Source organism: Chlamydotis macqueenii, chromosome 6 (assembly GCF_036417535.1).
Source record: "Chlamydotis macqueenii isolate bChlMac1 chromosome 6, bChlMac1.mat, whole genome shotgun sequence".
NCBI lineage: Eukaryota > Metazoa > Chordata > Aves > Otidiformes > Otididae > Chlamydotis > Chlamydotis macqueenii.
Genome location: NC_141561.1, coordinates 1,920,132 through 1,947,139, shown reverse-complemented (window position 1 = coordinate 1,947,139; position 27,008 = coordinate 1,920,132). Strand labels below are relative to the sequence as shown.

The 27,008-nt window shown below is 47.1% G+C and overlaps 1 protein-coding gene across 4 annotated transcripts in view; it reads right to left on the bottom strand.

Annotated features, from left to right (window-relative positions):
- The window catches only part of CACNB4 (calcium voltage-gated channel auxiliary subunit beta 4), a 98,435-nt gene that overhangs the window by 47,339 nt on the left and 24,088 nt on the right, over window positions 1-27,008 (bottom strand). Inside the window, exon 1 of one of the 4 annotated variants that reach the window (XM_086750684.1) lies at window positions 15,835-15,959. The exons of the other annotated variants lie outside the window; for them this stretch is intronic. Within the exon in view, the coding sequence (XP_086606810.1) occupies window positions 15,835-15,879 (45 nt within the window). The 5' untranslated portion in view covers window positions 15,880-15,959. Of the gene's footprint in view, window positions 1-15,834; window positions 15,960-27,008 lie in introns of those variants that run through there. 4 annotated transcript variants of the gene reach the window in all.

Here is a 27,008-nt window from a genome sequence, read left to right as displayed (position 1 = left end):
TCCTTCTTACTAGCGTCCAATAAGCATTCCAATCAAGAAAAAATCCTCTAGGAATCACTATCATACCCACAGCCTCTTTGATTTGGCAAAAGCAGTAACAGAGAAAGACACCGAAGATCTCATTCTGTGCAAAAAGCTCCTTCTCCATCAAAACCCTCACATGCCTCAGTAACACAAATCTACAGAAGCAAACGGGAGAACTTTCAGCACCTGCAGAAAGAAGTAAAAAAAAAAAAAAAACAAAACAAAACCCAAAAACAAACAAAAAAGCCTTGTGTTGAGAAAAATTAACTCCATCCCAGCCAAAACCAGGACACCTTGTCAGGAGTGGATCTGTCAAAAGCTGGACAAGATTTAAAAGCCTCATTTTGGTCTAAAGCTTTTGCCATTGTTTCAGGATATTCTAGAAGAGGTACATCTGATGCAAAACCATTCCTTGCACTTCCAAAGAAAGAGAAGGACGAGGGGAAGGATGTAAAGCAAAAGCCAGCCAGCTGAACTCCAGGAACTTCCCCAGTTCCCTTTCCACCCTGGGCTAAACAAAGGGAAATCCCCAGGGCTGGATTCTTGGGGAGACAAACTGCTCATGCTGGGCAGAGAAGCCCTCAACTTACACTGCGGCGATTGTAATAAAATATTTCCATGTCATGACAACATGATGTTGATTTAAACATATACGTAAGCAATATCTGTATTGACCTCCTTGCAGGAGACAGATCCCAAGAAATCTCCACGCTCCAGAATAATTCCCTGCAAGTCCAACTGCCCTGTGCTGCCGGTAGGAAGGAACGGCTTGTATTAAACTCACATTTTCTTTAGTGCGTTTTAGCACTAACTAAATATTTCATTCTTTAGGTGCCTTTGCAGAGAGGTCTCTACGCCAGGAGCTCGCTGCCTGGAAGCCATAGGGTTGAAGGCTCCTGTGGGCTCCGGTCCGTGGTTAGCACGGTGGCTGCTGCGTATTTCCCACTTCCCGCAGCACAAAACCTGCAGGAGAATTCAATTACTGAAGAGCTCTCCCCCAGCCCGCACTGTAAATCCCCTTGTGTGCCATCAGCTCCACGCGGAGGGCAGAGCGTCGCTGCACTGCTGCTAAACCAGCGCTTCTTCCCGCGCCCAGCATCCCTCTCCCCGGCTTGGCAGCAGGCGGGAAGGCTGCGGAGACAGCAAACGGCACGGAGGAGGAGCGCAGGGAGAGGAGGAGGCCTCGCGCCACGCTTCGGCAGCCTCTGCCAGCCTGCAGAGCCACAGAAGCGATGGGTCCCCCGGGGAGCACAGCCAGTCCTCCCCGCCAAAGGGACGAGCCGGCACAGCATCGTCTTCAGAGAAAGAGGCTGCCAGTGGCAACTGGGGGTGGCAGAGGCCACGTACGCCCCAGTTCTCCCTCCGCCTTACAGAAGCGTGAGCTGTAAGCGCAGCCAAGGCTTCCTGAGACACGGCCAGGGAGGCGGCAGCACGCCTGCTCCTGCCCCGGCGTGGGCATCCCGGCCCCCAGCTGCGCTTTCATGTACGTATGGAGGAGCTGAGCACCTTCACGCAGGGTACCCACACTCGCCTTCCATCCCATCGAGGTTTTATGTGACCCTTCTACTCAGAGGGAGCGCCTAATGGAGGATTTTTACCCAGCCCTATCTCCCAGCAATGCACAGCAGCGTCAAAAGCGCAAAATCCCAGACTCTGCCTGCTCTGCCCTCTCCTTGGAGGCCGTTTCATGTACCTCCTCTCCACAAACTGGGCCTGGGAGTCCTGCACTCCTATTAAGTTTCTACTCCACTGCACGTCCTTTCAGGGAGCTGCAGAGAGAGCACTCTGGCATCACAGGCACAGCCAGGATTCACGCTGTTTCTAGGGAGGAGCGACTCCTCTTCCTCCCCCTGCCCCACCACCCCCAAGCAGCGACCCGCGGGGTGCTGCACAGGAGGAACAGCAGCAGCTGCGGAAAGAGAGAAAATCGGAAGAGAGCAGGATCTGGCTTGTTCCTGCTGGCAGCCGTAGCTCCTTCCACCAGAACCCCTCGCAGCCAGGCTCTGCGTCAGCAGCACCACTGCAATTCAGAGCAAAGGCACAGAGGGACTTGTTCTAGGAGAAAGGAGCAAAATAAAATGAAAGGGAAAAAAAAAACAAACAAGAACAAACCCTCAAATGCCTCTAGGATCTCCAGAGACCGCGGCGTGTACCCAGCCAGGCAGTCGGCTGCTCGTGAAACAGCTTTGCTGTATTTCCTTCCTGCAATGGTTTGATGGGGAAAGCTGGTTAATCTTCCAGCTGCCGGGAAGTAGCTTGCTTTTTTTTTTTTGTAAGTAATGCAGCAACTGCAGTTGAGTTAAGAGGAAATACAACCAACAGAAGGAATTATTTAATGGCTGGAAAGAAATGAGTAGGAATCAGGACTTCTGGGCTGCGCTTCCCTGCGTTCCCATTAGTCTAGCTCCACCGAAACCCAGGCTCTCACTTTGGTTTTATCCCTCAGGTCGGTTCTGGCCCCAAATTTCAGAGCTGATGGGCATCTGTAATTTCTATTTAGGCCAGGCAGATTCGAAAATGTTCAGCAAAATCAGCCTGAAGAGCAGGCTGTAATGACTCCGGACATACCTTGTCACAAATGAGTTTTCTGCAAAACAGCACTGCAGCGTTTTTATTCATTTCTGTCATGGCTGTTGTTACTCTGGGGATACAGACAAGGATTTATCTGTAAGAGATCAGACCATCCTGAAGAAAGAGAGGCCAGCTTTATTAATATTTTTTTGTTGTTGAGGAATGTAAAATATTCAATTCTCATGCCAAATAGATCTCACATATCTTTTATACATTAAATTCTTGCTTACGAAGGAAGAAACAGAGTATCTGAGCAAAGTGCCGTTCCTTTGAATGCGCTCTCCCACTTGGCAGATATCTCCTGCACGCAGAGAACCAGAATAAGAAATCTTACCAACAGAAGCTTCCTCCTGCAGACAACAAAGAGTCTATGAAGTACGATGCTTCTGTGCGTCATATCCAGCACCTCAGAAACAGATTTTGGTACTGAGCACATCACATATTAAAACGACTGGCACAATCATCCCTTAGGTATCACGAGTGTGACTCTAAACTTGGTCAACACCAGGGTCGCACCTGGCCTGACGCAGTCTAAGACCCAAGACGTTACGGTTTTAAAACGTATAAAACCAATGGCTAAGGATCAACGCGAGTATTCTGAACCCGGAACTGTACACACAAGGGAATATTTGAGGTAGTAAGCTTTTTCTGGACTACTCTCAACCAGTAACAACATATTCACTGCCAGTTGAACACTTCTGCCATCTGCAGAGTACATATAGCACCAGCCACACCTTCCCTTTCTCAAAAACAGTATCGGAAAACGGCTCAGAAAGCACAAGAATAACCAAATACATCAAGGAGGCGTTTGGACAGAGAGAGACCAAAGTTACAGGGGAACTGCGTTCTCAAGGGCTGGCTGGGGGGCATGATTCAAACCCCTGCGTCCAAATTCCCGCGCAACGTAAGGCTACACGGTAACCGAACGGGCTAGGAGGGCAGGATGGGACACCCCGCGCTTACAATGAAATGGAAAGGTGCAAAGTTCATTCTAAGCCAAGAAAAAGGAAATGTGTATGTGATCTATTCAGAACAGAGTAGTGAAGCTAAAAAAGTGAACCGGGTTCTTAAATATTGTAACAGGTAAAACTTCTTCAGCGCAGCTGTAACTAGTGGCAGCGTCAGCACTAGAAGTGACGTTCCGTGGCAAGTTTCAAAGTCAACTTCTCAATTCTGTTCAGCAAAACAACTTCTATGCGTCCACCACCACGCTATGACTTTTCAATGCCTACCAGGGCATTTTCCAGCTGGTGACTCTTCCTCCCTTACGCTCCCACTCAGGCTGTACGCTTACATACAGCAGACCTCCTCTGATAAAGGGAAAGGTCACTTCATGCGTGCCTGAGACGAATCCACTCCACGGTGTAACACAACAGCCATTCAGCAACGTGCTAAAACACTTCCTACCACCCTCCTCCTTAGGACAGCAAGTAAAAAATAACAGAGAACCGAAATCAGCATGGAAAAATGTAGGGAAGCAAAGTATAATTAATTAGTCTGGTTTTCCATCTGTCAATACCCTGTTCATTTGCTAATATAAGATCAATAGAAAGTTCAGAGTTCCAATATTCCTGTTTTATGGCATGCAAAAACATATCGAGAACGTTTTAACCGGAATAAGCACCAAATGGGGATAAAGCCGCTTCTCATGAAGAGACTTTATTAGCCCAGAAGGCAGTCCCGGCTTCCGGGAGGCGCGAGAGGCGTGTCAGGAGCATGTCACGTCCCACCTCCGGGTCTTGGCAGGCTTTGCCCGGAAATCCTGAAATACCGTACGGTCACACAGCAGCGGCGTGGGTGCCATCCAGCAGCACAACAAAGAGATCCTCCCTAGGAAGGGAACCTGCATTTCCTCCGGACCTGGCTCATTCTGGCACTCGGACATGGAAACAGTGATGGAGATGCCGTTTTCCCAGCAGCCGAAACTTTTTTCTGCATGTGTGAAGACCAGCATCCAGTTCTCAAAGGCTGAACCTGGACCCAGTGCCAGACTTGCCAGAGCAGCTGACACCTCAGCCAGGTAAGGGGAGGCCATGGGCAGCAGCAGCCACAGACGCAGGCAGTTCTCTGCTCATCAACAGGGAGAGCGTACACCAGGAGATGGCTGGAGGCAGAACAACCTCTTCTAGGTGCCGCACCAGCGTTGATGCTGCAGGTCACGCTCATGCTGGTAGCTGGTTGCATTCCCATACTTGACAAACCTTCCGTGAATCCAGCTTGGGTCAACAGCAAGGACTGCCTCGGTGGAGGCCGGATGAGGAGCATCACAGCCTGCTGAATCACACGCAGCGCCACAGGCTTGGGGAAGAGTGGCTGGAGAGTTGCTCGGCAGAAGGGGACCTGGGCGTGTTGGTCGACAGCTGGCTGAAGTGTGCCCAGGCGGCCAAGACGGCCAACAGCATCCTGGCTGGTATCAGGAACAGCGTGGCCAGCAGGAGTAGGGAAGCGATCATCCCCCTGTACTTGGCACTGGTGAGGCCGCACCTTGAATATTGCATTCGGTTTTGGGCCCTTCCAGAGATGGGCAACGAAGCTCGTAAAGGAGCACAAGTCTTACGAGGGGCAGCTGAGGGAACTGGGGTTCTTCAGTCTGGAGAAGAGGAGGCTGAGGGGAGACCTCATTGCTCTCCACAACTACCTGAAAGGAGGCTGTGGGGAGAAGAGGCTGACCTCCACCTCTCAAGTCACAAGCGACAGGACGAGAGGAAAAGGCCTTGAGTTGTCCCAGGGTAGGTTTAGATTGGATATTAGGAAAAATTTCTCTAACAGAAGGGATGTCAAGCACTGGAGCAGGCTGTGCAGGGAGGTGGTGGAGTCACCATCCCTGCAGGGATTTAAGAGACATGTAGATGTGGTGCCGAGATGTGGTTTAGCGGTGGATTTCGCAGTGTTAGGTTAACGGTTGGACTTGATGATCTTAGAGGTCTTTTCCAACCTGAATAATTCTGGAACTCCGTAATTCCATCATCATGGGTATTTCTCTTCCTAGCCTGGTGTCTGTCCTTTCTGGAGCACGGTGGGTTTACTCTTGAGCCTTCATCATGTTGTTTAGGACAGAGCCCTTGGTGCCAGCAGCTGGTGCCAGGTCTCACACAGAAGCAGCCCTTGCTGACGAAGGCAGGGCTAGCTGCTGCTGCATGTTTTTACTTGGCGAGGTTCTGTCTGCATCGGTCATAACTGAAACTCCTCTGCCCAAGAACGAGGCTGGGGATTGTTCTGTCAGAACCTGATGAGATCACCACTGACTATTCTGGAAAATAAAATTTTACCATGGCATCTCATGACCTATATATTTAAGCAGAGATTAACTGATGATTTGTCAGAATGTATCATTTTCACAGGCAAGAGACACACATTCTTCAGGGGATACACCACTCACAGAAGGAACGTGTCTTAAAAATACTGTCAAGAAATCCCACATGGAAAGGAGAAGTTTGTAAAGAAGCAGAAAAGGGGGCTAACTATTAGGAACATTATTTTATTCACAGGGTTCCTAAAATAAGAAAGTAAAGGATAAAAGTTTCTGAAAAAAAGTTTAGTTTGAACTAATAGGCCAGAAACTTTCAGGGCGTACCTGGCTCTGTGTGCAGCAAGTGGGAACCGGGAGGATGCCTTGGCCACCTCACGCTATAGCTCGTCCCACGAGGGTGGGAGGTGCAAAGGGCTCGTTTATGGCCGTAACAGCTATTCAAAAAATTCCTCCAGCCTCATACACACCAAAAGCACCTAGTACAGCATATATGGCAACAAATTTTCAAAGAAAATCTGTTATTTATGATAATGTAATCACTAACTGTGATGCCACTCTACCAAAGACAAGAAGCCCACAGGAGGAGGCAGACAGCACAAGCGAGCTGAACAGCAAGTAGATTTGAAGGGAAATGTCCCAGCACAAAAAAAAAAAAAAAAAAAAAAAAAAATCAACAAAAAAGGAGAGAGGCTTCACAAAGAAAAATGTATTTGGTATAAGTAGAATTCTCTCAAAATAGAAAGGCTTGTGAAGTTCTACATGAAGTGTTAGCAGCTCGTTCAAACACGCACTTCACCACTTTAGTACTCAGCAAGACGATAGGGAGTTTTTTCCTCATGATTTCTTCCATGTTGCTGTAATAAATCAAATCACTGCCAGGCTGCATTCCCCATCCTGGTGAAATAACACGACCAGATAGCTCCATTTCTGTCACTTATATAGCCTTCGTACTGCCTGACTTTTTAAGGAAAAAAAAAATAAATGAACAAACCCAAAAGTAGAAGAGCAGCCCCTTGTCCCCCTCCCTCAGGGTTTTTTTTGCTTTCCTGTGCCCTCATGAAAGCCAAAAACCTCGCAGCCCTGAGGAGCAGAGTAGACTCTGCAGCCCACCATCGCTCCTTCTGAGCCCTTTCCTCACAACACAAGCCCCCTTCTGACAAAGCTAGCTTTGGAGAGAAACAGAAAACGCAGATTAAGGTCCTGCGCTGTGCATGCACAACATCAGGCATCGCTGGCTTCCTCACGCTCTCTGCGCTGGGTGGAAAAGCGTGGCTGACTCTGGAGGGACGGGTAATCTCCCAAACCAAAAATCCAGGTTCTCCTGATCAGCACTGTTGGGTAGACAAAGATAGGCAGGTGGGCACAAGACAGCCATCAGAACTTGCGGTTGGACAAAATCCTTCCCTCTCACCTCCCTGTCTGCTCTGAAAGCCCTCCTTCAATTTTCATACAGTTGGAGCGAGGTTGGAAGGCGCCTCCTGCGCCCAACCCTCCATCTACACATATGCACGTATATACCCATATGTATGTGTATCTATAGACACAAACCCATCATCTGCTCAAAGCAAGGATGTTGGGAACTGAGCCAAGGGAAGGAAAGACAGAACCTTAGAGGAAGGGAAGGCAATGAAAGATGCACGAGCGAGGAAGAGGAGGCCCCGAAGTTACGCAGCACATGCTAAACTACACCCGTGCCTGGGGACACGGTCCTCTAACCCACCCAGCTGTCAACATCTCCTCTCATTTTTTAAGAGCTGCTTGGTCTTGTCTTTTTCCAGAGGAGAAATCCCTCATGATGCTGAGTAACACAGAAAAAACACAGGCACAAACCAGTGCTCCAGCACATGAGCCAGTAAGCTTCATCCGGCAAGGGAGCTCCAGTCCAATCTTTCTTTGCTCTGGTTTACAAAACAAACAATGGCAAGTTCCCTCTAAGCCACACTCCCGAGAGTTCAATGCATAGGCGACGTCACATCAGGAGTGACTGGCAGGCAGCCGAATTCGTTTGGCACGCACAGGTCCACGACCTGAGAGATGTCATGAGTGAAGAAATCAAGATGCCCACTAGTGATGGACCTCTCCTTTTGGAAAGGGGAAACGACCGGGACAAAAACTGTGCCTGTTAGCAGGATATTAACCTCCTCGCTGCGCTCCATGCAGCAGCACAAACATACCACACCTGAATGCAGGTCCATGCCGAAAACATGTAAAGAAGGAAGGGACACGGCAAAATGAGACACCCAAGAACCGAAAGCAGTTCACTGTCGGTATGAAAATCAGCAACAAAGCACTGCAGAAAAACACAAACCAGGATCCGATGAAAGTTTGCAAGCAAATCTTGACACCACCTGCAGACCCTACAGAACTCAGCATTCAGACAGCTGAAATCTGAAAATTAACTCCAAATGACCGTGAACAGCTCTCAGGCTCGTCCTGTTTGTAAAGTAATCTCCATTTATGCAAGTTGCTGATTGTTAAAACCAGGCTCTACTGTCTCTGTAAACGCATGCTCAACGGAAAAACATCTAACAGCGCAGCATCTCACAAGCAGAACATGTTTTAGGGAGATAGGGAAGCAAGCCCTGACATCAACAAATCCTAGGTTAAGCTTCTCCCCTTGTTATTTATTATTTCTGTGACGTGTTCCTTCAGCACCAAGAGCCACATTCCTCCCTCGGATGCCCTTGAGCCCAGGGAGAGCGCTTTATGCTTCCTAGCAGCAGCGTTTTCTCAAGCACTGGGAAATTTTTCAAGCAATCTGCAACCCAGGCTCAGCATGTTGGTGAGAAGCCCCTGTCCCTTCAGCTGCGCTCCACGGTCTTTCAAGAGCTCACCGGAAGGAATCCAAAAGCAGGAGTAAAGCCATAGTTAATTACACACCCTAGTCCTTCATATGAGCAAGGAATATTACTAAAGGCACGCTGTCCCAATCGGTGAGCTCTCACCTGCAGTTTAAATTGGAAAACATACAGTTAGCTACTCCTCATTATGTTTCTTTTGTTTAGGTGACTTGAAGTTTTTTGGTGGTGTTTTTTTTTTTTGCATTTCAATGTCTTTTTGCTGGGAGAACAAGTAGCTCTATGGAAACAGCAGGCAGTAATTTATAAGAATTATTTATGAATCTTACTGAAAGTTTTATTTGACTACCGTATTATCAAATCACAACATCACATTTAACAAACAGAAGATCTGAGTCAGAGAGAAAACCGTTTTCATGTGAGCACAAAGCATTAGGCACGGTAAGAATAGCTAATGTTGCAGTAGCACTAGGACTCTGGAAATTTTAGTAGGAAAAAGCTAAGCAAAATCACCCAAGCAAACCCTAACCAGAACACAAGCTAACTTTCCCGTCCCTGTCAGTCTTTTATACAAAAGAACGATGTTAGGCAGATGATGATTCATTAGCAGAGGCAATCTATTAAGAACTAATGGGAGTGAAAACACATTTGAAACTGTCAAAAACACACAAATGCTTTGACTCTGTAAAAGCCAAATCTCAAGCAGAATTCAGAAGACTTAATGGGCAGAGGATAATCTGTTTTTATCAGAAATTTTCAAATATGTTCCTGGTCAAGACAGACTTTACTGCACACTCCAAACTAAAAATCCTACACAAACAAACAGCAAGTAGACAACTGGTAGCATTTAGGCAGAGGATCCTGGAATGACTAGGTCCTGACATTACTCATCCTTTTTGGATTAAACATGAGAAGACTCAACCAATTCAAAACGAGAAACAAGGAACAGCAATGCTTGGAGAGAGACCGAGTGTCATCAACAAACAATGGCACTGCAAACACTCAGTTCCCACATGCATCCCAGGTCCCTCTGAGGAGTAACGGAAAGGAAATCCAGTTGCCTCCTACTGATGATCAGCCCCGCAACGGCGAATCTTACAAGACCACCCACCTGCTGTTTTATAAAAGCAGACCTCCCAGAGGACAACTTCAGCAGTCTTCGTCTCCTTTTGTGTCACCAACCACGAGGAAAGCTCAACATCTCACAGACGGTCTGGACAGCTGGGTACTCAGCACGTTCCCTGCGCAGTCTTACCCTATAATTAATTTTACCTATAAACCAAGCAAAGATTTTGCAAGTATGAAAACTCCTCTGGGCACTGTAAAGAGGGTGTGTATCACCATGCTTTCCATCACCAGAGAGTCCTGCTGGCAAGCATGTGCTGGAAAAAAGAAAAATGCATTGACTCTCACTAGCAGCCTCCACCCCTGCCTGCAAAATCCATCAAGCCATAAAGTGATAATCAGACCTGGACTACCAACTTTCAATGACTGCAGCCCCGGCGTACGCGCTCTGCGGGCACCACCCCGTCCCAGGACAGTCCCTCCGGCACCTCTCCTTTGAGGGGGGTAACAAACCAGCATACACCAGCTGCCACTTTAAATCCATTTGCCGTGTAAACAGTGGAGTGACCTTCTGGGCTGCAGCTCCCGCGCGGATCTAGACTCACCACAAGCAACACTGCAGAACAGGTCACAAGTAAATGGAATGGCAAGCATAAGTTTGAAAAATTACAGTAACTTGAAGACTTTTGTAGCATGATCACCAAAGAGACAGGATGAAAAACACTTCTAAGTACAGATTTTGTTTATTTCTTATTCTCAACCTATGGTAACTGAGAAGATGTATAGAGCAAGCAAAGTCCCCTTTCCTTCCCCTTGAGGGACCAGACAGGTACCATACAGAAATCCAGCCAATATTTGAATATGAACTTCCCTACCGAGGTTTATGTTTCTACAATCATGTTTTTCTGCTTGAGCAGCATCCAGAGATTTTCTCATCTCAGTTGCCATGAGAAAAAGCGTACACTAGCAACAGAAGGAATGACTGCTGTGAGGAGTAACGTTACCCAACTGGAGAAAGGGAGTGTCCTCAAAACACTGTCACTGACCGTTTGCACGCGTGTTTTCCTACTATTCTCATCACCTCTTTTCTAAAAATTCTCAGCAATACTCTCTTAAGAATTACATGCAATAACTGGAGACGAAACCTACCGATCAGCACGGTTTTTACACAGATGTCACATCAAACTTTTGTATAGCGGGATGAATGCCCAGTGCTATCGCCCTGTGTCACAGCAGTCTCCTTTCTGGCTCCCGCAGCGTGCACGTGATGTTATCAAGTCGTGGCAATACCACAGTTGGTGCCACTGGTTAAACGCCCAGAATCTAAAATGCTTTGTGGATCTGAGCACGAAACCCACTGAAAGCGTTTATCTAATTCTCAGTGACAGAGTTTGAACTCACATAATACCTTTGACTGAAGCACATCTTCCTGGCTTACAAACCAGTGAAGAAAAAGTCCTGCTTCCTGGGTGTCCTGAGGGCCCCCTCTAGCACCGGCAGCAAGAGGCAGGCTGCGGATGCGGGGATGAGAAGAGCAGAACAGGGCTGGATGCCAGACAAATGGCTAAGAGGAGTCAAGGTGCCTATGCTGGAGAAAAAGCAAGTAGGTAAAAGCAGTTAACAAAAGGACCTACTACAACCAAGATGTACAGGGCAAGAAAAGACCACCTTTCCTCTCCTTTAGAGATCAGAGAGGCACCACGCAGAAATCCAATCACTATTTAAATATGAACATCTCTACCAAAAATACAGGCAGAAGACGAAGGCATACATTAAATGTCAACTTAAATGGCTTGGACACCAGGAGGAAGAGGATGACCTGAATGGGAAACACTGCCATTATTAATCAGAAAGGCACGCGGAGCGAGTGCTGCAGGCTGTCGCCGGCTCCAGCTGAGTGGTGATGCTGAGCAGCACCCTCACTGCCACGCAGGCACCACCACGGCCACGCAACGCGGGCTTCTCGCGCAAGCCGGCTCCCCAGCCCCGCCCACGCCAGACCACCCCTCGCTCTCTTCTCTGCTCTTTCACCTTGTGCAAAACCACGCCGAACTTCTAAGCGCCGATCCAGAGGCAGCTATTTCCAACAGCCCTGAGAGTCAATTCAAGTGCACAAGATAAAGCTCCTCCCGTGTTGACAAGCGCTAAACTCGCACCTTGGGAAAAGCGAGGAAAGCCATTTCGCATGCCCAGGTGTTGCTCTGAAACGAGTGCTTTGGAGGGATAATTATAAACAAACAATCAAAAGGAACCGGTCCGATAGTTTCGCAAGTGCAAAAAGGGTGACACTTGCAGCGGGGCTGGGGAGGACTCTGCATTAGAGGGTACTTGTTGCTAACTGCTGGAGGAAAACTTTTCAATAAAACACAGCAAAAACCCTCACTGGGAAGACATTTCTTTCTGTGGTCATGCACCTTGCATGACCTGAAAGCCTGCACTTTCGGAGAGCATTACAAGGGCACTTGTGCCTGCAAAAGCTGTTTGCTTCCATATCTCTGCATCTCTTTTCTTCAACGTGGCAACTGCTTTTTGTCTACAATCACTGGCAGGTTTTTTTCAGCTTCAACAGTGTAATTTTCCTCCTCCAAAAAGCCTCACACTAGCTAGTGCATCATCTACTTCACATTAATCATCACAGCTGGTAATGGATTGTAATACCCATGCACACACTCAACCCATTTCTTTATATATACATAAATACAAATATGTATTTCTGCGTGTGTTTTTATATATGCGCTCATACAAACACACTACAATAATAGCTTCAATTACAAAAATCATCTGTCTAGCTGTTCCTGTTGAAAAAGGTCATGTTTGTTCTGGTGTTACCAGGAAAATTTCACCCGCACACCTCTCCCAGAGTGTTCTCTGATCAGCTAATCTGTATATTCTCTACCAGAAGAAACCATGTGTAAGTTCAGTACGTACCTCAGCTTCCCTGTCGTTAAATGTTGTGATTTTCTAGTACCTTTCCAAGAGCGAGCACGTTTACCCTGTGTAAGCATGCCAAACATCATTCACCTTTTCCTCTAAAGCAAATTAAAATTTGTTATGCACACATGGGACTTAAAACAGGTAAAGTTTTAGTACTGAAGAACACTCACCGTGGATATTGGAAGTGACTGTGCCATTCAGCTGATTTCTAACGGGAATTCCGCTAGGTTAGCTGAAGCAGTTCAGAGGCACTCAGCAACACACATCTGTTTCAGCCCAGTGAAGATCGACAAAGGTTAACCCTTGATCACAACTGCTGCTCTTCTCCCTGCTTTCATCCCTAAGGAGCGGACTCGCCGTGACAAGTCCGCCCCACTAGCTGCTCTCTTTGCTCTGCAGGGACAAACCTCAGGAAAGGAGGGCGAGTGGATTTTTGCTTTGGCCCTTCCATTAGAGCTAGGCACAGCTTCAGCTCCTACCGCATCTCCCGCCCGGGAGAGCGCCTCAAGTACGCCCAGCAGCCGCAGCAGTTAGGCTCACTCCAGAGCGGCTGCCCTGCCAAGCCAGAGGCTGAGGCAGACCTTGTGAGTAAGCACTGCTAGCCCACCGAGCCGCAACACCTTTCTGCTACTTCGGACACGCACCAGGATTTCCTTCAGAGAGAACGCAGAGTGAACGTGGTTCATAGGCAAAATAAGAAAAATTGGGGTAAAAACCACAATGATTCGTTAGCTGTTATTTCTTGCTATGAATATTAGGGCATTACTATAGAAAACTGCTGTATGGATTTTATGAGGGCAAATGCCTACTTTAGGAAGATGTTACTGTACTAGAATGACTCATCTTGGTACGGTTTGCTTTATGCTAGAAGCATTGCAAGCAGCACAAGCCCTCGATCGCATCTCCCTGTGCTTCAGGGAATGAAAGAGCACACAGAGTATACACGCTCGCAGTTCCTTCAGCTCACCAGCTGCACAACCTCTGGGCTAAGCCCTCCAGGTCTAAAACCCAGAACAATACAGAGGCCTTTTCTTTAATCTTTGCACACTCACAGTTATTTTCTCTTAACCGCAGGGAACCAGCATTCTACCCTTCATTTGTTTTTCACTATATTAATTCTATCACGTTGGCTCTCTTTGGCTCGAAAGTAACACTCACATGACCCATCACGCTACCTGTTTGCCAGAATATTGTCTCAGCAGGCACTCTCAATTCGTGAGTCACAATCCAAAACAGTAATAAGGTATAATGTTTTAAGCAAGTGGTTCAGGAGCATAAAGCAAACAAACACTTGGGGAATTGTATCTACTTCGTGTCTGAGCCTTTGTGGTTTATGGCCTCTAGCATTTCCACAAGATCCAGATTGCTCTTAGGGTTTGGGGGTTTGGTTTTGGCATGTTTTTTTTTTTTGTTAATGAAAGCTGAGATTCTCACATATTCCCACAATTCCAGAAGTTAAGTCTATCAAAAACACCCTCACGTACTGAGAAACTTTAAAATTACAAAAGCTGTAAACAGCATTATCACAAACTACTTAAGAGAATATTAAGGAACCTGGAAACGCCTTCTTCATCCCAGTCCTTCAAAGTGGACAGCTAAAGACCTAGCTCCTCTCTTCTGTCACTAACATGATTCTTACAGTACAAATCCTAACACCTGCTTGTGTAACAGGTAGGTCTCTGGTCTTCTGCTGCCATTAAAACTGCTTAAACTGCTTTTCACAAATAACGTTCTTGGAAGAACTCACTGGGGCTTTGAATCCCTTGAATCCCACTAGACATTTACCTGCGTTCTCTAGAGACCTTTAAAACCTGGCTTTCACAGATAAAACACTTCTACAGCAAACGCTATCCAGCAAGTTAGCCTTCTTAGCCATGCTACTTTACTTCTGTCTTCTTAAGAGCGTATTTATTCTCTGCTGAAAGATGTTATAGCAGCACAAGACAGACTCAGGATTGAGAACAGCTCCCAAGAATTCACGCTTTGCCTTACAAATGCCTGGTTTACAGAAACATCCAGTTGGATCCTAAAACACGTCCCTAGAGGAACCAACACGCTCATATGCACTTGGCATGGCAGCTTGTAAGCAGCAGTGAGAGAAAACACAGCACACAAATTAACACACGCATATGAAAAAGGCAGGAATTTCTAAATTGACCCAAAGAAGCACAGTTTTGAGAGAATTCAAATCCATAGTTGTGAAGGATTTAAACACATAGGGTTTCCCCTCAGCACGGTGTACGGCGTTATTTCATTTCAGTTGTGGTTCCTCTCCCTCTGAAATAAAGGGATGCTAACACAAGTTGCTGGTGTGTGAGGAAAAACGCAGACAGATTACACTTCCCAGTCCCAGAGCGATACAACCTCACCCTCAGGAGAGGAAAAAAGCCTCCTCTGAAGCGATACAGGATCTCATCCGTTCTCCTGTGGACACCACATCATACGATACATACGTCTGCGCTGACGTCCGCTCTATTTTATGTTATAATCTGTGTATTTTACGAGCTGGCCCCAACGCCTTATGTAACGGATCCCTGTTTAATATGGAACAGCGCGTTCATCGCCGCGGCAATCCCCGCGCTTTCCCTTGCCTCGTGTAATTCTGCCCCACGGGGCTCCCGCAGGGAAGAATCCACCAAAGGCCAAGCACCAACAACCTTTCTTATTTTAGGCGTCGAGCTCCGACCACGCTCCCGGGGCCCTCGGCACTGCAAGAGAACCATTTTGTGAGGGATGTCACCCTCTTCCCAGCGAGGCTGTCGCAGACTGGAGGGGGTGGCGATGGGGAAAATCATTTCCCAAGGAACAACGCCGACGTGTCCCGGCTGCTTTTGGGGAATCAAGGCACCATCGCCCTGACGGTGCCATCACCGCGGCTGTGTGAATCCCTCCCCAAGGCGCCCGGGCTGCCCAGGATAGGAGCGATACAGGCAGCAGCTCAGCAACTTCTGCCGCCGTTTGGTCCAATGTTGTGTAATTTGCGGCTTTTTCCGCCACACCGACGAACGCCACGGGAGGGGCCTGCCCACGGCCGCGGGAGACCGACGGCGAGCTCCGCCGGGACCCCGAAATGCTCCCGTTTCCCCCCCAAATTATACAACGGAGGCACACGCCACCCTCGCTAACACAGCCCGCGGGGTCTCGGGGGTGTGGGGGGCGTGGGTTTGCCGGCCCCCCTTCCCCGGCACTCACCGCCTCCGAGTCTTCAAATCCATGCAGGTACAAATTGTCGTACATGGAGGTCCGCTGAACGCCGGGCGCCTCTCTCGGTGCGGAACCGGCGCTGCGGGGGAGGCGGAGCGGCGGCGGAGGCCTGTGCGGCGGCGGCGGGGCCGAGCCTGCCCTCTCAGCGCTGCGGACGCCCCAGCCGCGCGGCGCCGCCTCCCGCGCCCACCGCCGCCGCAGGTGCCCCTGCCGGCGCCGCGCCGCCCCGCAGCCCCCCCGCCCCGCTTCCCGCCCGCCGCGGCCCGCTCCCCGCGCCGCCGCGCCCCATTGGCTGCGACGCGCCACGGCTGCGCCGCCATTGGCTGCGATCCGCCGCCGCCGCGCCGCCCATTGGCTGCGACGCGCCGCTAATGTCGCCGCCGCGCGGGGCGCCCCAGAGCACCGCTGCCCCCTGCCGCCGCCGCGGTAACCGCCTCACGGCGCCCGGCCGCTGCCTGCCGCCGCCGGGGCCATCTCCTGCCGGGTTGTCCGAGGAGGAGGCGCGGGGGTGGGGGGGCAAATATCGGGAGCATTTCATTCTTTCTTTCCCGCAGCCTCACTTCTTTAAGACCCCAGAGAACAGCGGTCCGTTCCTGAGGAGAAACACACCTCCTCCTCCCAAGGTCTGGACAAACCAAACCCTAACCACTGAGAATTAAAAGAGCATACGTTTGGGCCTTATTTACAAATAAATTAAGAAACACATTTCTAAACCGTGTCCTGCCAGAGCTCTAATAGTGAATTTTCTGGTTCAGCCTCTAATTTCAGGTTTCTGTGGAGAACCAGCCCCTCACACACACTGTACCCCACAGTGCACCGATGGGACAAGCAAATCTCCTTCCACGGGTGAAGAAGCCGCCACATCCAGAGAAGCTAATTGACCAGGGGAGTCAGTCACACAGTGAGGAAACTGCAAAGCTAGCCCTCCACGTGTGAGTCTCTCAATCTCAGTTCCCTGAACTTCAGAACTCATAGTGGGCAAGCATCACACTAAATAACAGCCCTATATGGAAAAAAAAATCAGGAAAATAATTTACAATTTGCTTCCTATCGCTATTAAAATAATTATTTTAAATCTCTTCTTCAGTGCAATCTGATCCAACATCTCTGTGTTCACAAACACTTCTGATCTTTCCATTTGCTTCCTCTACTATTCCTTCCAAAGGCTTAATTTCGTTCTGCAAAGTTACCACCGATCACTTGAGAAGCATCCAACAGACATCTGAAGCAAAGCCAAAGGTGTTATTCTCCCTGTATTCACAATCTCTTACAAACTTCATCACAGATTCCCCAAAGCTATGGTAAGTCTTACTCCAAATTTACTACTACTCCTATGCCCTCCGTGTGTTCCTTGCTTCTGTCCGTATAACCTCCTGGTTTGCAAGAGCTTGTGTATCTACAGAGTCCCACTGATTATCCAGAGAAGAATCTCATGGTTCAAGCTGAGGTCTCTTGAAGTGTTTTTCAGATTGAGTCCTCAGACTACGAGATCTTCCAAGGAAGGAAGCAGCTTTACCTCTAACCCCCTGCATCCAGCTCACTGCCAGCGCTAACCAAACAAACCAAACACAGCCAGTAGCTGGTCACGCATCTCTGATGGCTTCTCAGTGGTCTGTTTCAAACGAGCCAGCGCTTCTGTCAAACTGCTCCTGGTGCAACGGTTGTTCAGATGAGAGACCGCTTTGATGACGCACGCTTTCTGGCTCCTTCCTGGCCATCTCCACCAAGCACAGAACAGCCCTGGAGACTAAGCGGCTCCTCTTCCTCCTGGGGTTATCCTGCCAGTTCCGTGGGGGCTGGAGAACACAGCCAGCATGTTTTGGGGCACCTCATGATGGTTTGAGCAAGGCTGTTCAGACAGCGAAGGATTTCAGCTTCTAAGATTGTCTTTGAAATTCTCATTAAACTCCCTATACAGGAGTTAACGGAACAATTTTTAGGGCCTGTGCTAGGGAGCAGGTCCCTTCCCCTCTTCCTTGAAGATCTGTGATGTTACAGACTTAAAGAAATACCTTGTTGGTGGGAGACTATTACATTTAAAAGGAGAATGGATTTCTAAGTGCAACTTCAGAATCATTTGTCAGCTCAAAATAAAAAAAGGCCATGAAATCATAAGAAGAAAAAAAAAAAAGTCTGAACTTCACATAAATTTGTAATGAAATAATGTAATTCAGAAGTCAGGGGAACCACTATTTGATTCCCAGTACTTACATTTCACGCTGTCCTTTTAAGAGACAGAGGTTATTAAAAATATATATTTAATGACGCAACTTGAAAGGCTCCTGAAAGATGCTATAAAAATACACACAGCTCATTAAATAGGGAGTGTACTTGAAAAAGATCTAAACATAGGGACAGTCACACCACCTCCTGCAAGCGCTCAGCTTAGGTGCCTAACATGCAGTGCTTCGGCCATTTAGTTAGGGTAGGGGCTCCGAACCCCCTCGAGGAGCCTCAGTTACTTCTTCCCGGTCCGCTTGCAGGGCTACATCTCTGTACGTGACTGCCAGGGTACGGGGCGTTACTCGGTAAAAGCACGTTATGTTTTCACAGTGAGGGACACCCTGTTACCCTGGATATACGGGTGGTCATCTGTCGGCTTCCAGAAAGTCAAACCTCTTTGGTTTCAACTTGTAGGATCGCTTAGCATGAGTGAAATGGAAAGAGTGCAATGGGAGAGAGAGTTAAAAGCTCCATCTTCTGTAGGTGTTCTTCCCGAAAAGTGGTTCAAATAAATAATTGGAAAACCCCCACTACAATAACAGCTGAGGGTCACACACCAACTGAAGGTTTTGAGAGCTCAGAATCGTCCCTGGCTTATTTCCAAAGGAGAATACAGATGATGGGATACTGCTAGGCAGGGAATTCCACTGCCTCAGGTCACAGGGAAAGAGTCGGGTACCCAACATCCTCAGTCTGGACTTGGCTAACACTGAAGAACCAGCACCCAAAAAGCCATCCGTGTCTGCACGTGTGTGCGTGCACAGCTGTGAGGGACTCAGTGGAAACATGTAACGGGTGAACCAGCTGAACTGAGTCTTTTTAAGGTCTAACGCTTTAAAAGAGGGGTTTTCAAGCAGCCTGGTCTCCTCTTTTAACAGGATTGAACCATGGTGCACTGCGGTCTCTGTAAGCACGTGGGATGTTCCTCACCGAGGACCGCCGTCCTCTGATGATGTCGGCAGGACCGCTGTGAAGTAGGTTTCACATGGATTTACTGCAATACTGTACGCAGGGAGCGTATGTTGTCCTTTGATCTCAGCTCCCGACTCCACATGTTCCCAAGGGCGCAGAAGGTTCTGAAGGAGATATAAACAAAAGACTACAAAACAATCCTGTTTCTACAGGACCTACTCAATGCGTCTGCCAAAAACCAGGCTGCCCTGTCGCTGAAGGCATGCAATGTGAGTTCACGTGGCTTAACACGGAAGCTGTCATTCACAATCACCTTAAGGGCTGTGAATTTTTGTCGCTGGGTCATTAGAAGCCTCCTCCTTCTCAGGACTTTTTACAGGCTTCCTAAAAGGACAGGCCTGCCAGAAAAGTGCTTTGGACTCGGAGCAGAACGGGAAACAACAGCTAGCAGGTGAAGTCCAGTCAGTCTTGTCCAAAGCAAAAGTGATCCCATGAAAGAAATGCAATTACTCCATTCCTGTTAACGGCAACCCTTGCCTCACAAAGAGGTCTGCTCGGGGAACCCAGGAGTCCCCGGGCACGTACCCGAAGGACTCTGGATCGCCTGTGCACTGAGCACCCGCGCACAGACAACACGTACTGTAGCACAACCACAACTGCCTGACGGTCTCTGGTCTCAGACCTGGTCCGGGGAGGAAGCTGGTTTTAATCTCGGGGTTGGAGAAGGATCCTGCAAGCGTGTACCTTAAAACAGCACTACCTGCAGCTTGCTGTTTCCACATGGCCACCTAAGACAATATTAGCGTTTGGAAAGAGTTTTCTAAAACTTCTAATGACTGGTAAGTCACTGGGGATATAGCACCGATGGACACATTGTCTTCTGGCCTCAAATAAATGCAATACATACAAATTCTGCATAAAATAAGAGCATATCACAGTGATTAACTATACCTACCCTCAAATATTACCTACCCCAAACTTTTCTTGAGCAGAAACAGGAACGACACAACAAAATACAAGAGTTATTCCAAAGAAAGAATTCCTCCTGAAGTTGAGGCACGCATAAGAGACTGGACTCAGTGATAATCGAGCTGTTCCCAATGTTTTGAGCATTAAAGCCAGGATTTCATTGCTGTCTATTGGGAGCTGGGGTGAGAGAAGGGATTGGAAGTCAGAATATTTTGAGCATCCCACAGACCTCTCAAATACTTGAATTCCTCCAAATACCCTGATCCCACTAGAGATTATTCATATTCTCCTTTTTTATTAAAGCCAACCCTTTCTGAAGTACAAGGGAAGTCTCTCTGAGACATGCATCCATATATTTCTGAATATCAATTATTTAGTCATTTCTGAGCTATCCAAACGTGGGAATACCGTTTTTCCCAGGACATGAATTCTGTACAGAACCACAGGAAATTGTATTTCAAGCCCAATCTAATGATTACACAATCAAATGGCAGCACTTGTACGGCTCTTTCAGGAGCCGTAGCGCTGAACTATTTGCATAAACACACACAAGTGCTGTTTGAATAAATGCGCAGTAACTAGATTGCCAAGCCAAGGAAAAGCCCCGGCACCGCAGTGCGCAAAGCCAGCGTGTAAGTCAGCAAGTTCTCCCTTTTTCACACTTGAACAGATTTCACGTTCACCTGGGATTTCGCTGTTACAACTCGCTGCCAGTCGCGCAGCAGGCCTGCAGGCCTCCATGCCTCTCTTCCTGCCGCTGTGGAGAAGGATGGACAGGAATATTAACCCCGAAGCCACAAAACCCAAACACCAGCTCAGTGAATCATAGAATGGTTTGGGTGGGAAGGGGCCGTTAAAGCCCACCCAGTCCAACCCCCCTGCCAGGAGCAGGGACATCTCCAACCGGATCAGGTTGCTCAGAGCCCCGGCCAACCTGGCCTGGGATGTTTCCAGGGATGGGGCATCCACCGCCTCTCTGGGCAACCTGGGCCAGTGCTGCACCACCCTCAGCGTAAAAAATTTTTTCCTAATATCTAATCTAAATCTACCTCCCTCTGTCTTGCAACTGTTACCCCTTGTCCTGTCACAACAGGCCCTGCTAAAGGGTCTCTTTCTCCTCTGACAGCACGGTTCTGAGCCGGGACTCGTAAGGTTACCTGGGGGTAATGAGAAGGCATCCCTGCAGCAGGCAAGGGTGTATTAATAAAAAGCATTACTGGTTCCATTAACAGCACATTTGGGTATGAACCCGCTCCTTCTGGCACTTTTAAGCACACAGAAGACTCAAAGCCCACAGTCTTCCCCAGCATACTTCACATGAAACACGAGCATCAGTTTTGATCTGCCATTGCCTGAATGCTGGGACTTGTTGAAGCAAATCGCTCTCCCCCATGTAAGGCTGCTCTTGTTGAAATCAGCAAAACAGCCCCAGTATGTATTTCATTAATATAACGGAAAAGGACCGTCAGCATTCTCCAGCAATCCACTGAAGGCAGAACTTGCTTCCATCAGTTGGAAGGAGTCCAGTTCCTCACTCTCCTAAGTTATCTGGCACAGCCCAATTGCTTACCCTTTCTCCCTCCAAAGCAATTTCTTTCTCTCTCTCTCCTCCGGTTTTATAATATAAACTAGATAAGCATCTGGTTCAGTAATCAGCTCCTGCCTTGGGGCGGAGGTACGAACACAACAACCTCTTGAGCTCCCCGCTAACCCTGTTTTCCAACACCTCATGGGCCATGAGACCTGGATGACATTCGTGGTACTTGGCGGTCCTCGAAGCCGTCAGATGGATAAGTACGTATTTATATTTCAAAAGAAAGAAGTGGTGTGCTGTTTGGGATATGTCATGGCACAGAGGATTCTGCGCATTTAAAGGTTTTATTCAAAGAGACTACCGGATGGCATGCTTTAATTCTTTGGATTTCAAGTAATAAATTAGTCTGGTAGGGTCTAATTTGACAGCTCTTCTGGAGGAAGTGAGGTGCCACCTATTCTAAAACACATTTATCTGACACTGTTATGTAAAGGCTGCTATAATTAAAGAGAGTGTGAAGACTTCATCATCGCTTTCTCCTGGCTTAAAGCACCTACAAGGAGAGAGGTAACTGGGCTACATTCGTAGGTATCCTCTATATTTAACTAGTTGTGAAACTTCTCCTTCCGGCAGGCACTGGGGAGGTTTGCAAGAAGGCGAGCTGTGGGGAACTCGGAACCACAGCTACTTCCAGAGTGTTTCTGAGAAAGAAGAGTAGATTATCTCTGCCTCCTAAGGCAGACATGAATGTGCTCCGAGGTTTTAATAACTCAAGCCAAGTCTAATTGTGGCTTCCACTGGTGCACAGTGTCGAGCAAAGCAGATCTGAAATTACCTGCAAAATGTTGCAGGACATAGCCCATAGCCGTACCATGGCATTAACATAGAATCATCAAATTGTTTGGGAAGGGACCTTTAAAGGCCATCCAGTCCAACTCCCCTGCAAGGGACATCTCCAACCAGATGGGTCTTCCGCTACATGGGTCTCCCTTTTAAAGACTTGGCTCTTGAAGGACCTACAGCAATAGGTGGGTGGCTGAGTGGTGGTCACACAGATCTCCCTCCAGCAAAACTCCCGTCTATCAGCAGCTCTCAGCATCCACCAGACTGCTACCGGCTGAAGATGCGAAACACCAAGTCACGCTGCAGGTACCAACTCGAAAAGACAGAGTGGTATTCTGACTGGAACTGGGTCATACTTCTTTGCTGGAAGGAAGATAGTGGGGTTCTGGTTTTAGAGAAGATATATATTTTTCTCTTCCATGCCAAAAACCATCTGGGCCAAAGGATTAAGCATTTGTTTTATTTCTTTTTTTAAGCTCCTTTTCTTATGAATGGTAATCAATCTCCTTAACTGCCAGAAGTGCTGATGCTGAGTGTTGCTGTATATCGCCTTAGACGGCAACTGATGAAATGATGGGAGATTATCAATCAAAGCCAATTACAAAGTTTATGGGAAGCTGGTGCTATTTTACTCAAGCGGCCAAGGTCACCGCTGCATCCTGGAAAGGCTCATCAGGACCGAAACACTGACACAGGAGAGCAGCAATTATTTAATGTGATGCACTCTGCGTATGGATCATCTCCAGATCTTCAGCATCACCTGATACCCGTTGTAACCGAAGAGTAAATTAGCTGGTGGCAGAAATACACTGCTGTTCTGAGTTAATCAAAATCCCAAACCTTGAGATGGAGGATGTCACAGAGGCTACAGAGCAAGAAGCAGAAAGGTTTTCCAATCTCATAAAAGATACACAGCCCAGAAAGCTCCTGGTCGGTGTCAATTTCCCAAATACATTCAAATATTTGTAGTGTTACTGGTAAACAGTCATTAAAAGATTAATTGAAACATATTTTTGAGAAATTGCAACTCTCAAGTAATAGCTCTTTAGAGAAAACAAAGCCTTGTCTGAGCAGTTGGAGCTGCACAGAGAGGACCCTGCTAGCTAAAATGAAATGCCAGCTTCTGTAAAAAGTATAACCTCCCTGGAGATTTTTTTTTCCTTTAGATAAACTAGTAAAACTACAATTTCTATTTTGTATTTAGTGTAACAGACTAGGACAAAAGGAGTCAGAAAGCGTTTTGAAGCCCTAGTGCTAAGAAGAATTTTATTGTTCTTGTTAAGAGATTAAAATGAAAAATAAATAATTAACCTAGGCAAACCTGACACAATCTTATCTATAGTTTCCTGGTTCTCCTTGGGATTTTACAGGGATGGCTTGATTAGCCTGTTGATTTTATTGCATTTTCTCATGCTTTATAATGCAATTACCGAATACTGCAACACAACACTTTGAATTTCATGGCAAGGGACTACAGGAAACTCTTCAGCTCATTTCAGTAGATTTCCATGACACTCATCCAAGCGGAGAAACCGATCCAGAAACAACAGATCAATGCATGAGGAACCACTTATCCAACCTGATCTCTTTAAATATTTAGTCAGGATAGCTGGAAACCGAGTCGAGAAACACAAAGACTCAAGGATTTGGCTCTGCGTATTTAAGTAAGTTGAGTTCCTTGGAGACCTTTTCTTATCAACCTGATAAACAATGAGTTTTGATATTCTCACCAGCTAGAACTAGAACACAAAATCTGTGTAAAAAAAGCCTGAAAATGGTGAGTGCTCATCATCATTATCCTAAAATATATTTGTAATGTGTTCAACCCCCTTCCATAGGTAATTCTTACTGTGAGTCTCCTTCTTGAAGGGAACAAACGGCTCGGTTTCCAGGAGGAGGACTAAGGGCCTCAGTCAAACTGGCCAGCAGCAACTTTGTGCTAGGTAGGATGGCTCAAAACAGACTTTGAGCAGCTAAAACGTCACCCCTCTTCCTTCTACGGTTTACCCTTGCTGCAGGGAGACTTCATGCCAGGTGGGGCCTGCACCAGCGGATCCAGATACAGCGGTGGCGTGGGACAGGACCAGAAGTTCAAGAATCCCGGGGCATCGCCATCCTCCAGCAAGGTCAGGTGGGAATCCGGGAGGAACTGAGTCACCTGCGCTGCGCTCAGGGTGACAAACACCTGCAATTCTCACATAGCTCATTCAGCGTCTCAAAATATTCCACGTGGCAGCAGCGTTGTACGAGTCCTTTTACAAATCTGAGGCAGTTAAAAATGACTAAAAATACCTTCTGCCTTTCCCTTACAAAAGAGAATAATCATAATTACAAAAATCCTGGCAGCAGCAGAGCCCATCTTCATGTTAGAGGTATGAAAAACCCTATGCGTGAAAGGGGTTTGATGCCTGAGGAGCCACTAAAATAGCACAGAACAGGATCTGTTTCTCAGCTTTTAGGGAAAGATGTTTGCACCCGCTGGTAACCCTTCAAAACTCCCAGTCTGAAACGATGCACCAACGCACACGATGCTAGGACAGAACCCTGTGAAAGCTCAGGTCTAGTTCAGAAGCTTGATCAGCTCAGGTAATTCCTGATGCTCTGAACACTTAGAAAAACAGTAATATATTTTCCTCTGACTCTTTCATGCAGTTCTCAGACATGTATTTTCCCTAATCTCTCAAACCCCACAGTCATGCATAAAAAAAAGAACAGGATGATTAGTTTATTCCGCTCTTTGACAACATCCTTGCAGAGACTACTTAAAAAAACCTCAAGCCCTAAATAGACTGCCGAGAGGAAAGTTCTGTCCTAGACCGAAAACTGCCTAGGAGACAGGAAACAAAAAGTCAGAACAGATGGAGAAGGATCAATATTTAGGGTCTAATATTTGCTACGGTCCAAAAAAAACCAGAGCATCCATTACAACAGCAAAATTCTCAGGTGAAATGAAGTCATTTGAGAGCAAGCATGGAAAAATTCAGCTTGAACAGCTAAGCTTGACAGTTACAAGCAGAAAACAGAATATTCTAATTGGAAGTGTTGAGAATAATAAATAATGGCAGCTCTGCCATCCCTGCCTATAATCATTATGAGCAACAGAGAAGCAGATCAGAACCCCGTGTTCTCAGAGTTTAATTCAATATCCAGATGAGGCAGCACAGAATTAAAAGGTGACAAACCCCCAAATTTAGAAAAGGACATATTTATCCAAACCGTAGAAAAATTCCAGACTCTATTAAAAGAAACGATGGAAGCAAAAACTTGTAAAGCTTTTCCTCAAAAAAAGGATCGGACATTTATTTGAATACTACAAGGGCTGTAGCTCTACACATTCTGCTCAGCAAAATTTGAAGGGATAAAGTCAAGCGTTGCTTTCAGCCTTGATGCCTTGGAAGGGCCAGGCTTAGGAAGAGCCCTAATACTGCTGACAGCTTATTCTATACCTGTTTTCCATTGCATTTTATTCTCCAAAAATATCTGCCATCAGCTGCTGTGATGGACAGAATACTAGATTAGACTCATATTCCCTCCATTTAAATACGGTAGTTATTAATTTCTACAACACTGACCCCTCTGCAGCCTAAGGTAACCCAACCTTTTGGGTCTAGACCAGAAACTTACACGCATTATTTTCAGACACACTGGTGCGATGATGAATAATTTGGTTTATTCCAGTTCAGACTAGAAATAAAATTATTACTTGAACGCCCGTTACTGCTATTAAACATTATACTACATAAACCATGTCAAATGTCTCAGTAGTGAATATTGCTGCCACCTCTTGGTTCAGCAGAATAAAAATAGCAGAATAAGACTGCCGAGTAGCGTTCTGCAGATGGAGCATGTGTACGAGGAGCTTTCACTAATCTCCAACACGACTCCTACGGTCAGAAATTTGGCCCTTGGACACCCGTGGGTTTAAGATGGCTTTCCAAAGCTAGCTGGCACTGGGACACTCTGAAGGCACTTCTGTTGACCTTAACTGTGGCAGAATTGGGTGGGTGTGGAGCAAACCTGGGAGGGAAAGAAGCCACCTTCTGGTTCTACTATTTTACCATTCAAATTCTCCTTAGAACTGCATCAGTGAAAGCAGCTCCTTCGCATGTGGAGCGTGAATCTGGAAAGCGGGCCACATCACAAGCCAGAGCAGTACGCTGCCGTTCCCAATGGCTGCTTCACCCGGGAAGCAGGAGAGGACTTGTCCACAAGCTCTGAGTAGACAGTGATGAGATTAGACCTTCTGTAAGTCATAGACCAAATAACTTCACCTACACATCACACCCCTTAACCGAGACCTACGAATCTGTGGTAGGATAAATAATTTATAGGAGGTGAGCAGAAGTTCCCAGGAAGGCATTTGGTCTCAGTCTGAAGATGTGAAGGACAGGACAGTCCACAGCTTCCCTTTGCTCCGGAGGTTAATCATACTCACCATTCAGACGCAGCTGATAGCTACCATGGGGGAGCTCCGTTCACAGACCTTTATCTTCTAATTTTTGGGAACAGTTGCCTTCATTTGTTTTAAAGTACCTGAGCAAAGGTTACTGGAGCTAGTTATTCCCTTAGCATAGTATCGGCAGTTCACCAGTAAAACTGCCAGTGAAACTTGCTCTATTTTTCTAATTATTTGAATAAAGAGACAAGATCTGGAGTATTTAAATGCTGTTTTCATGTTTTA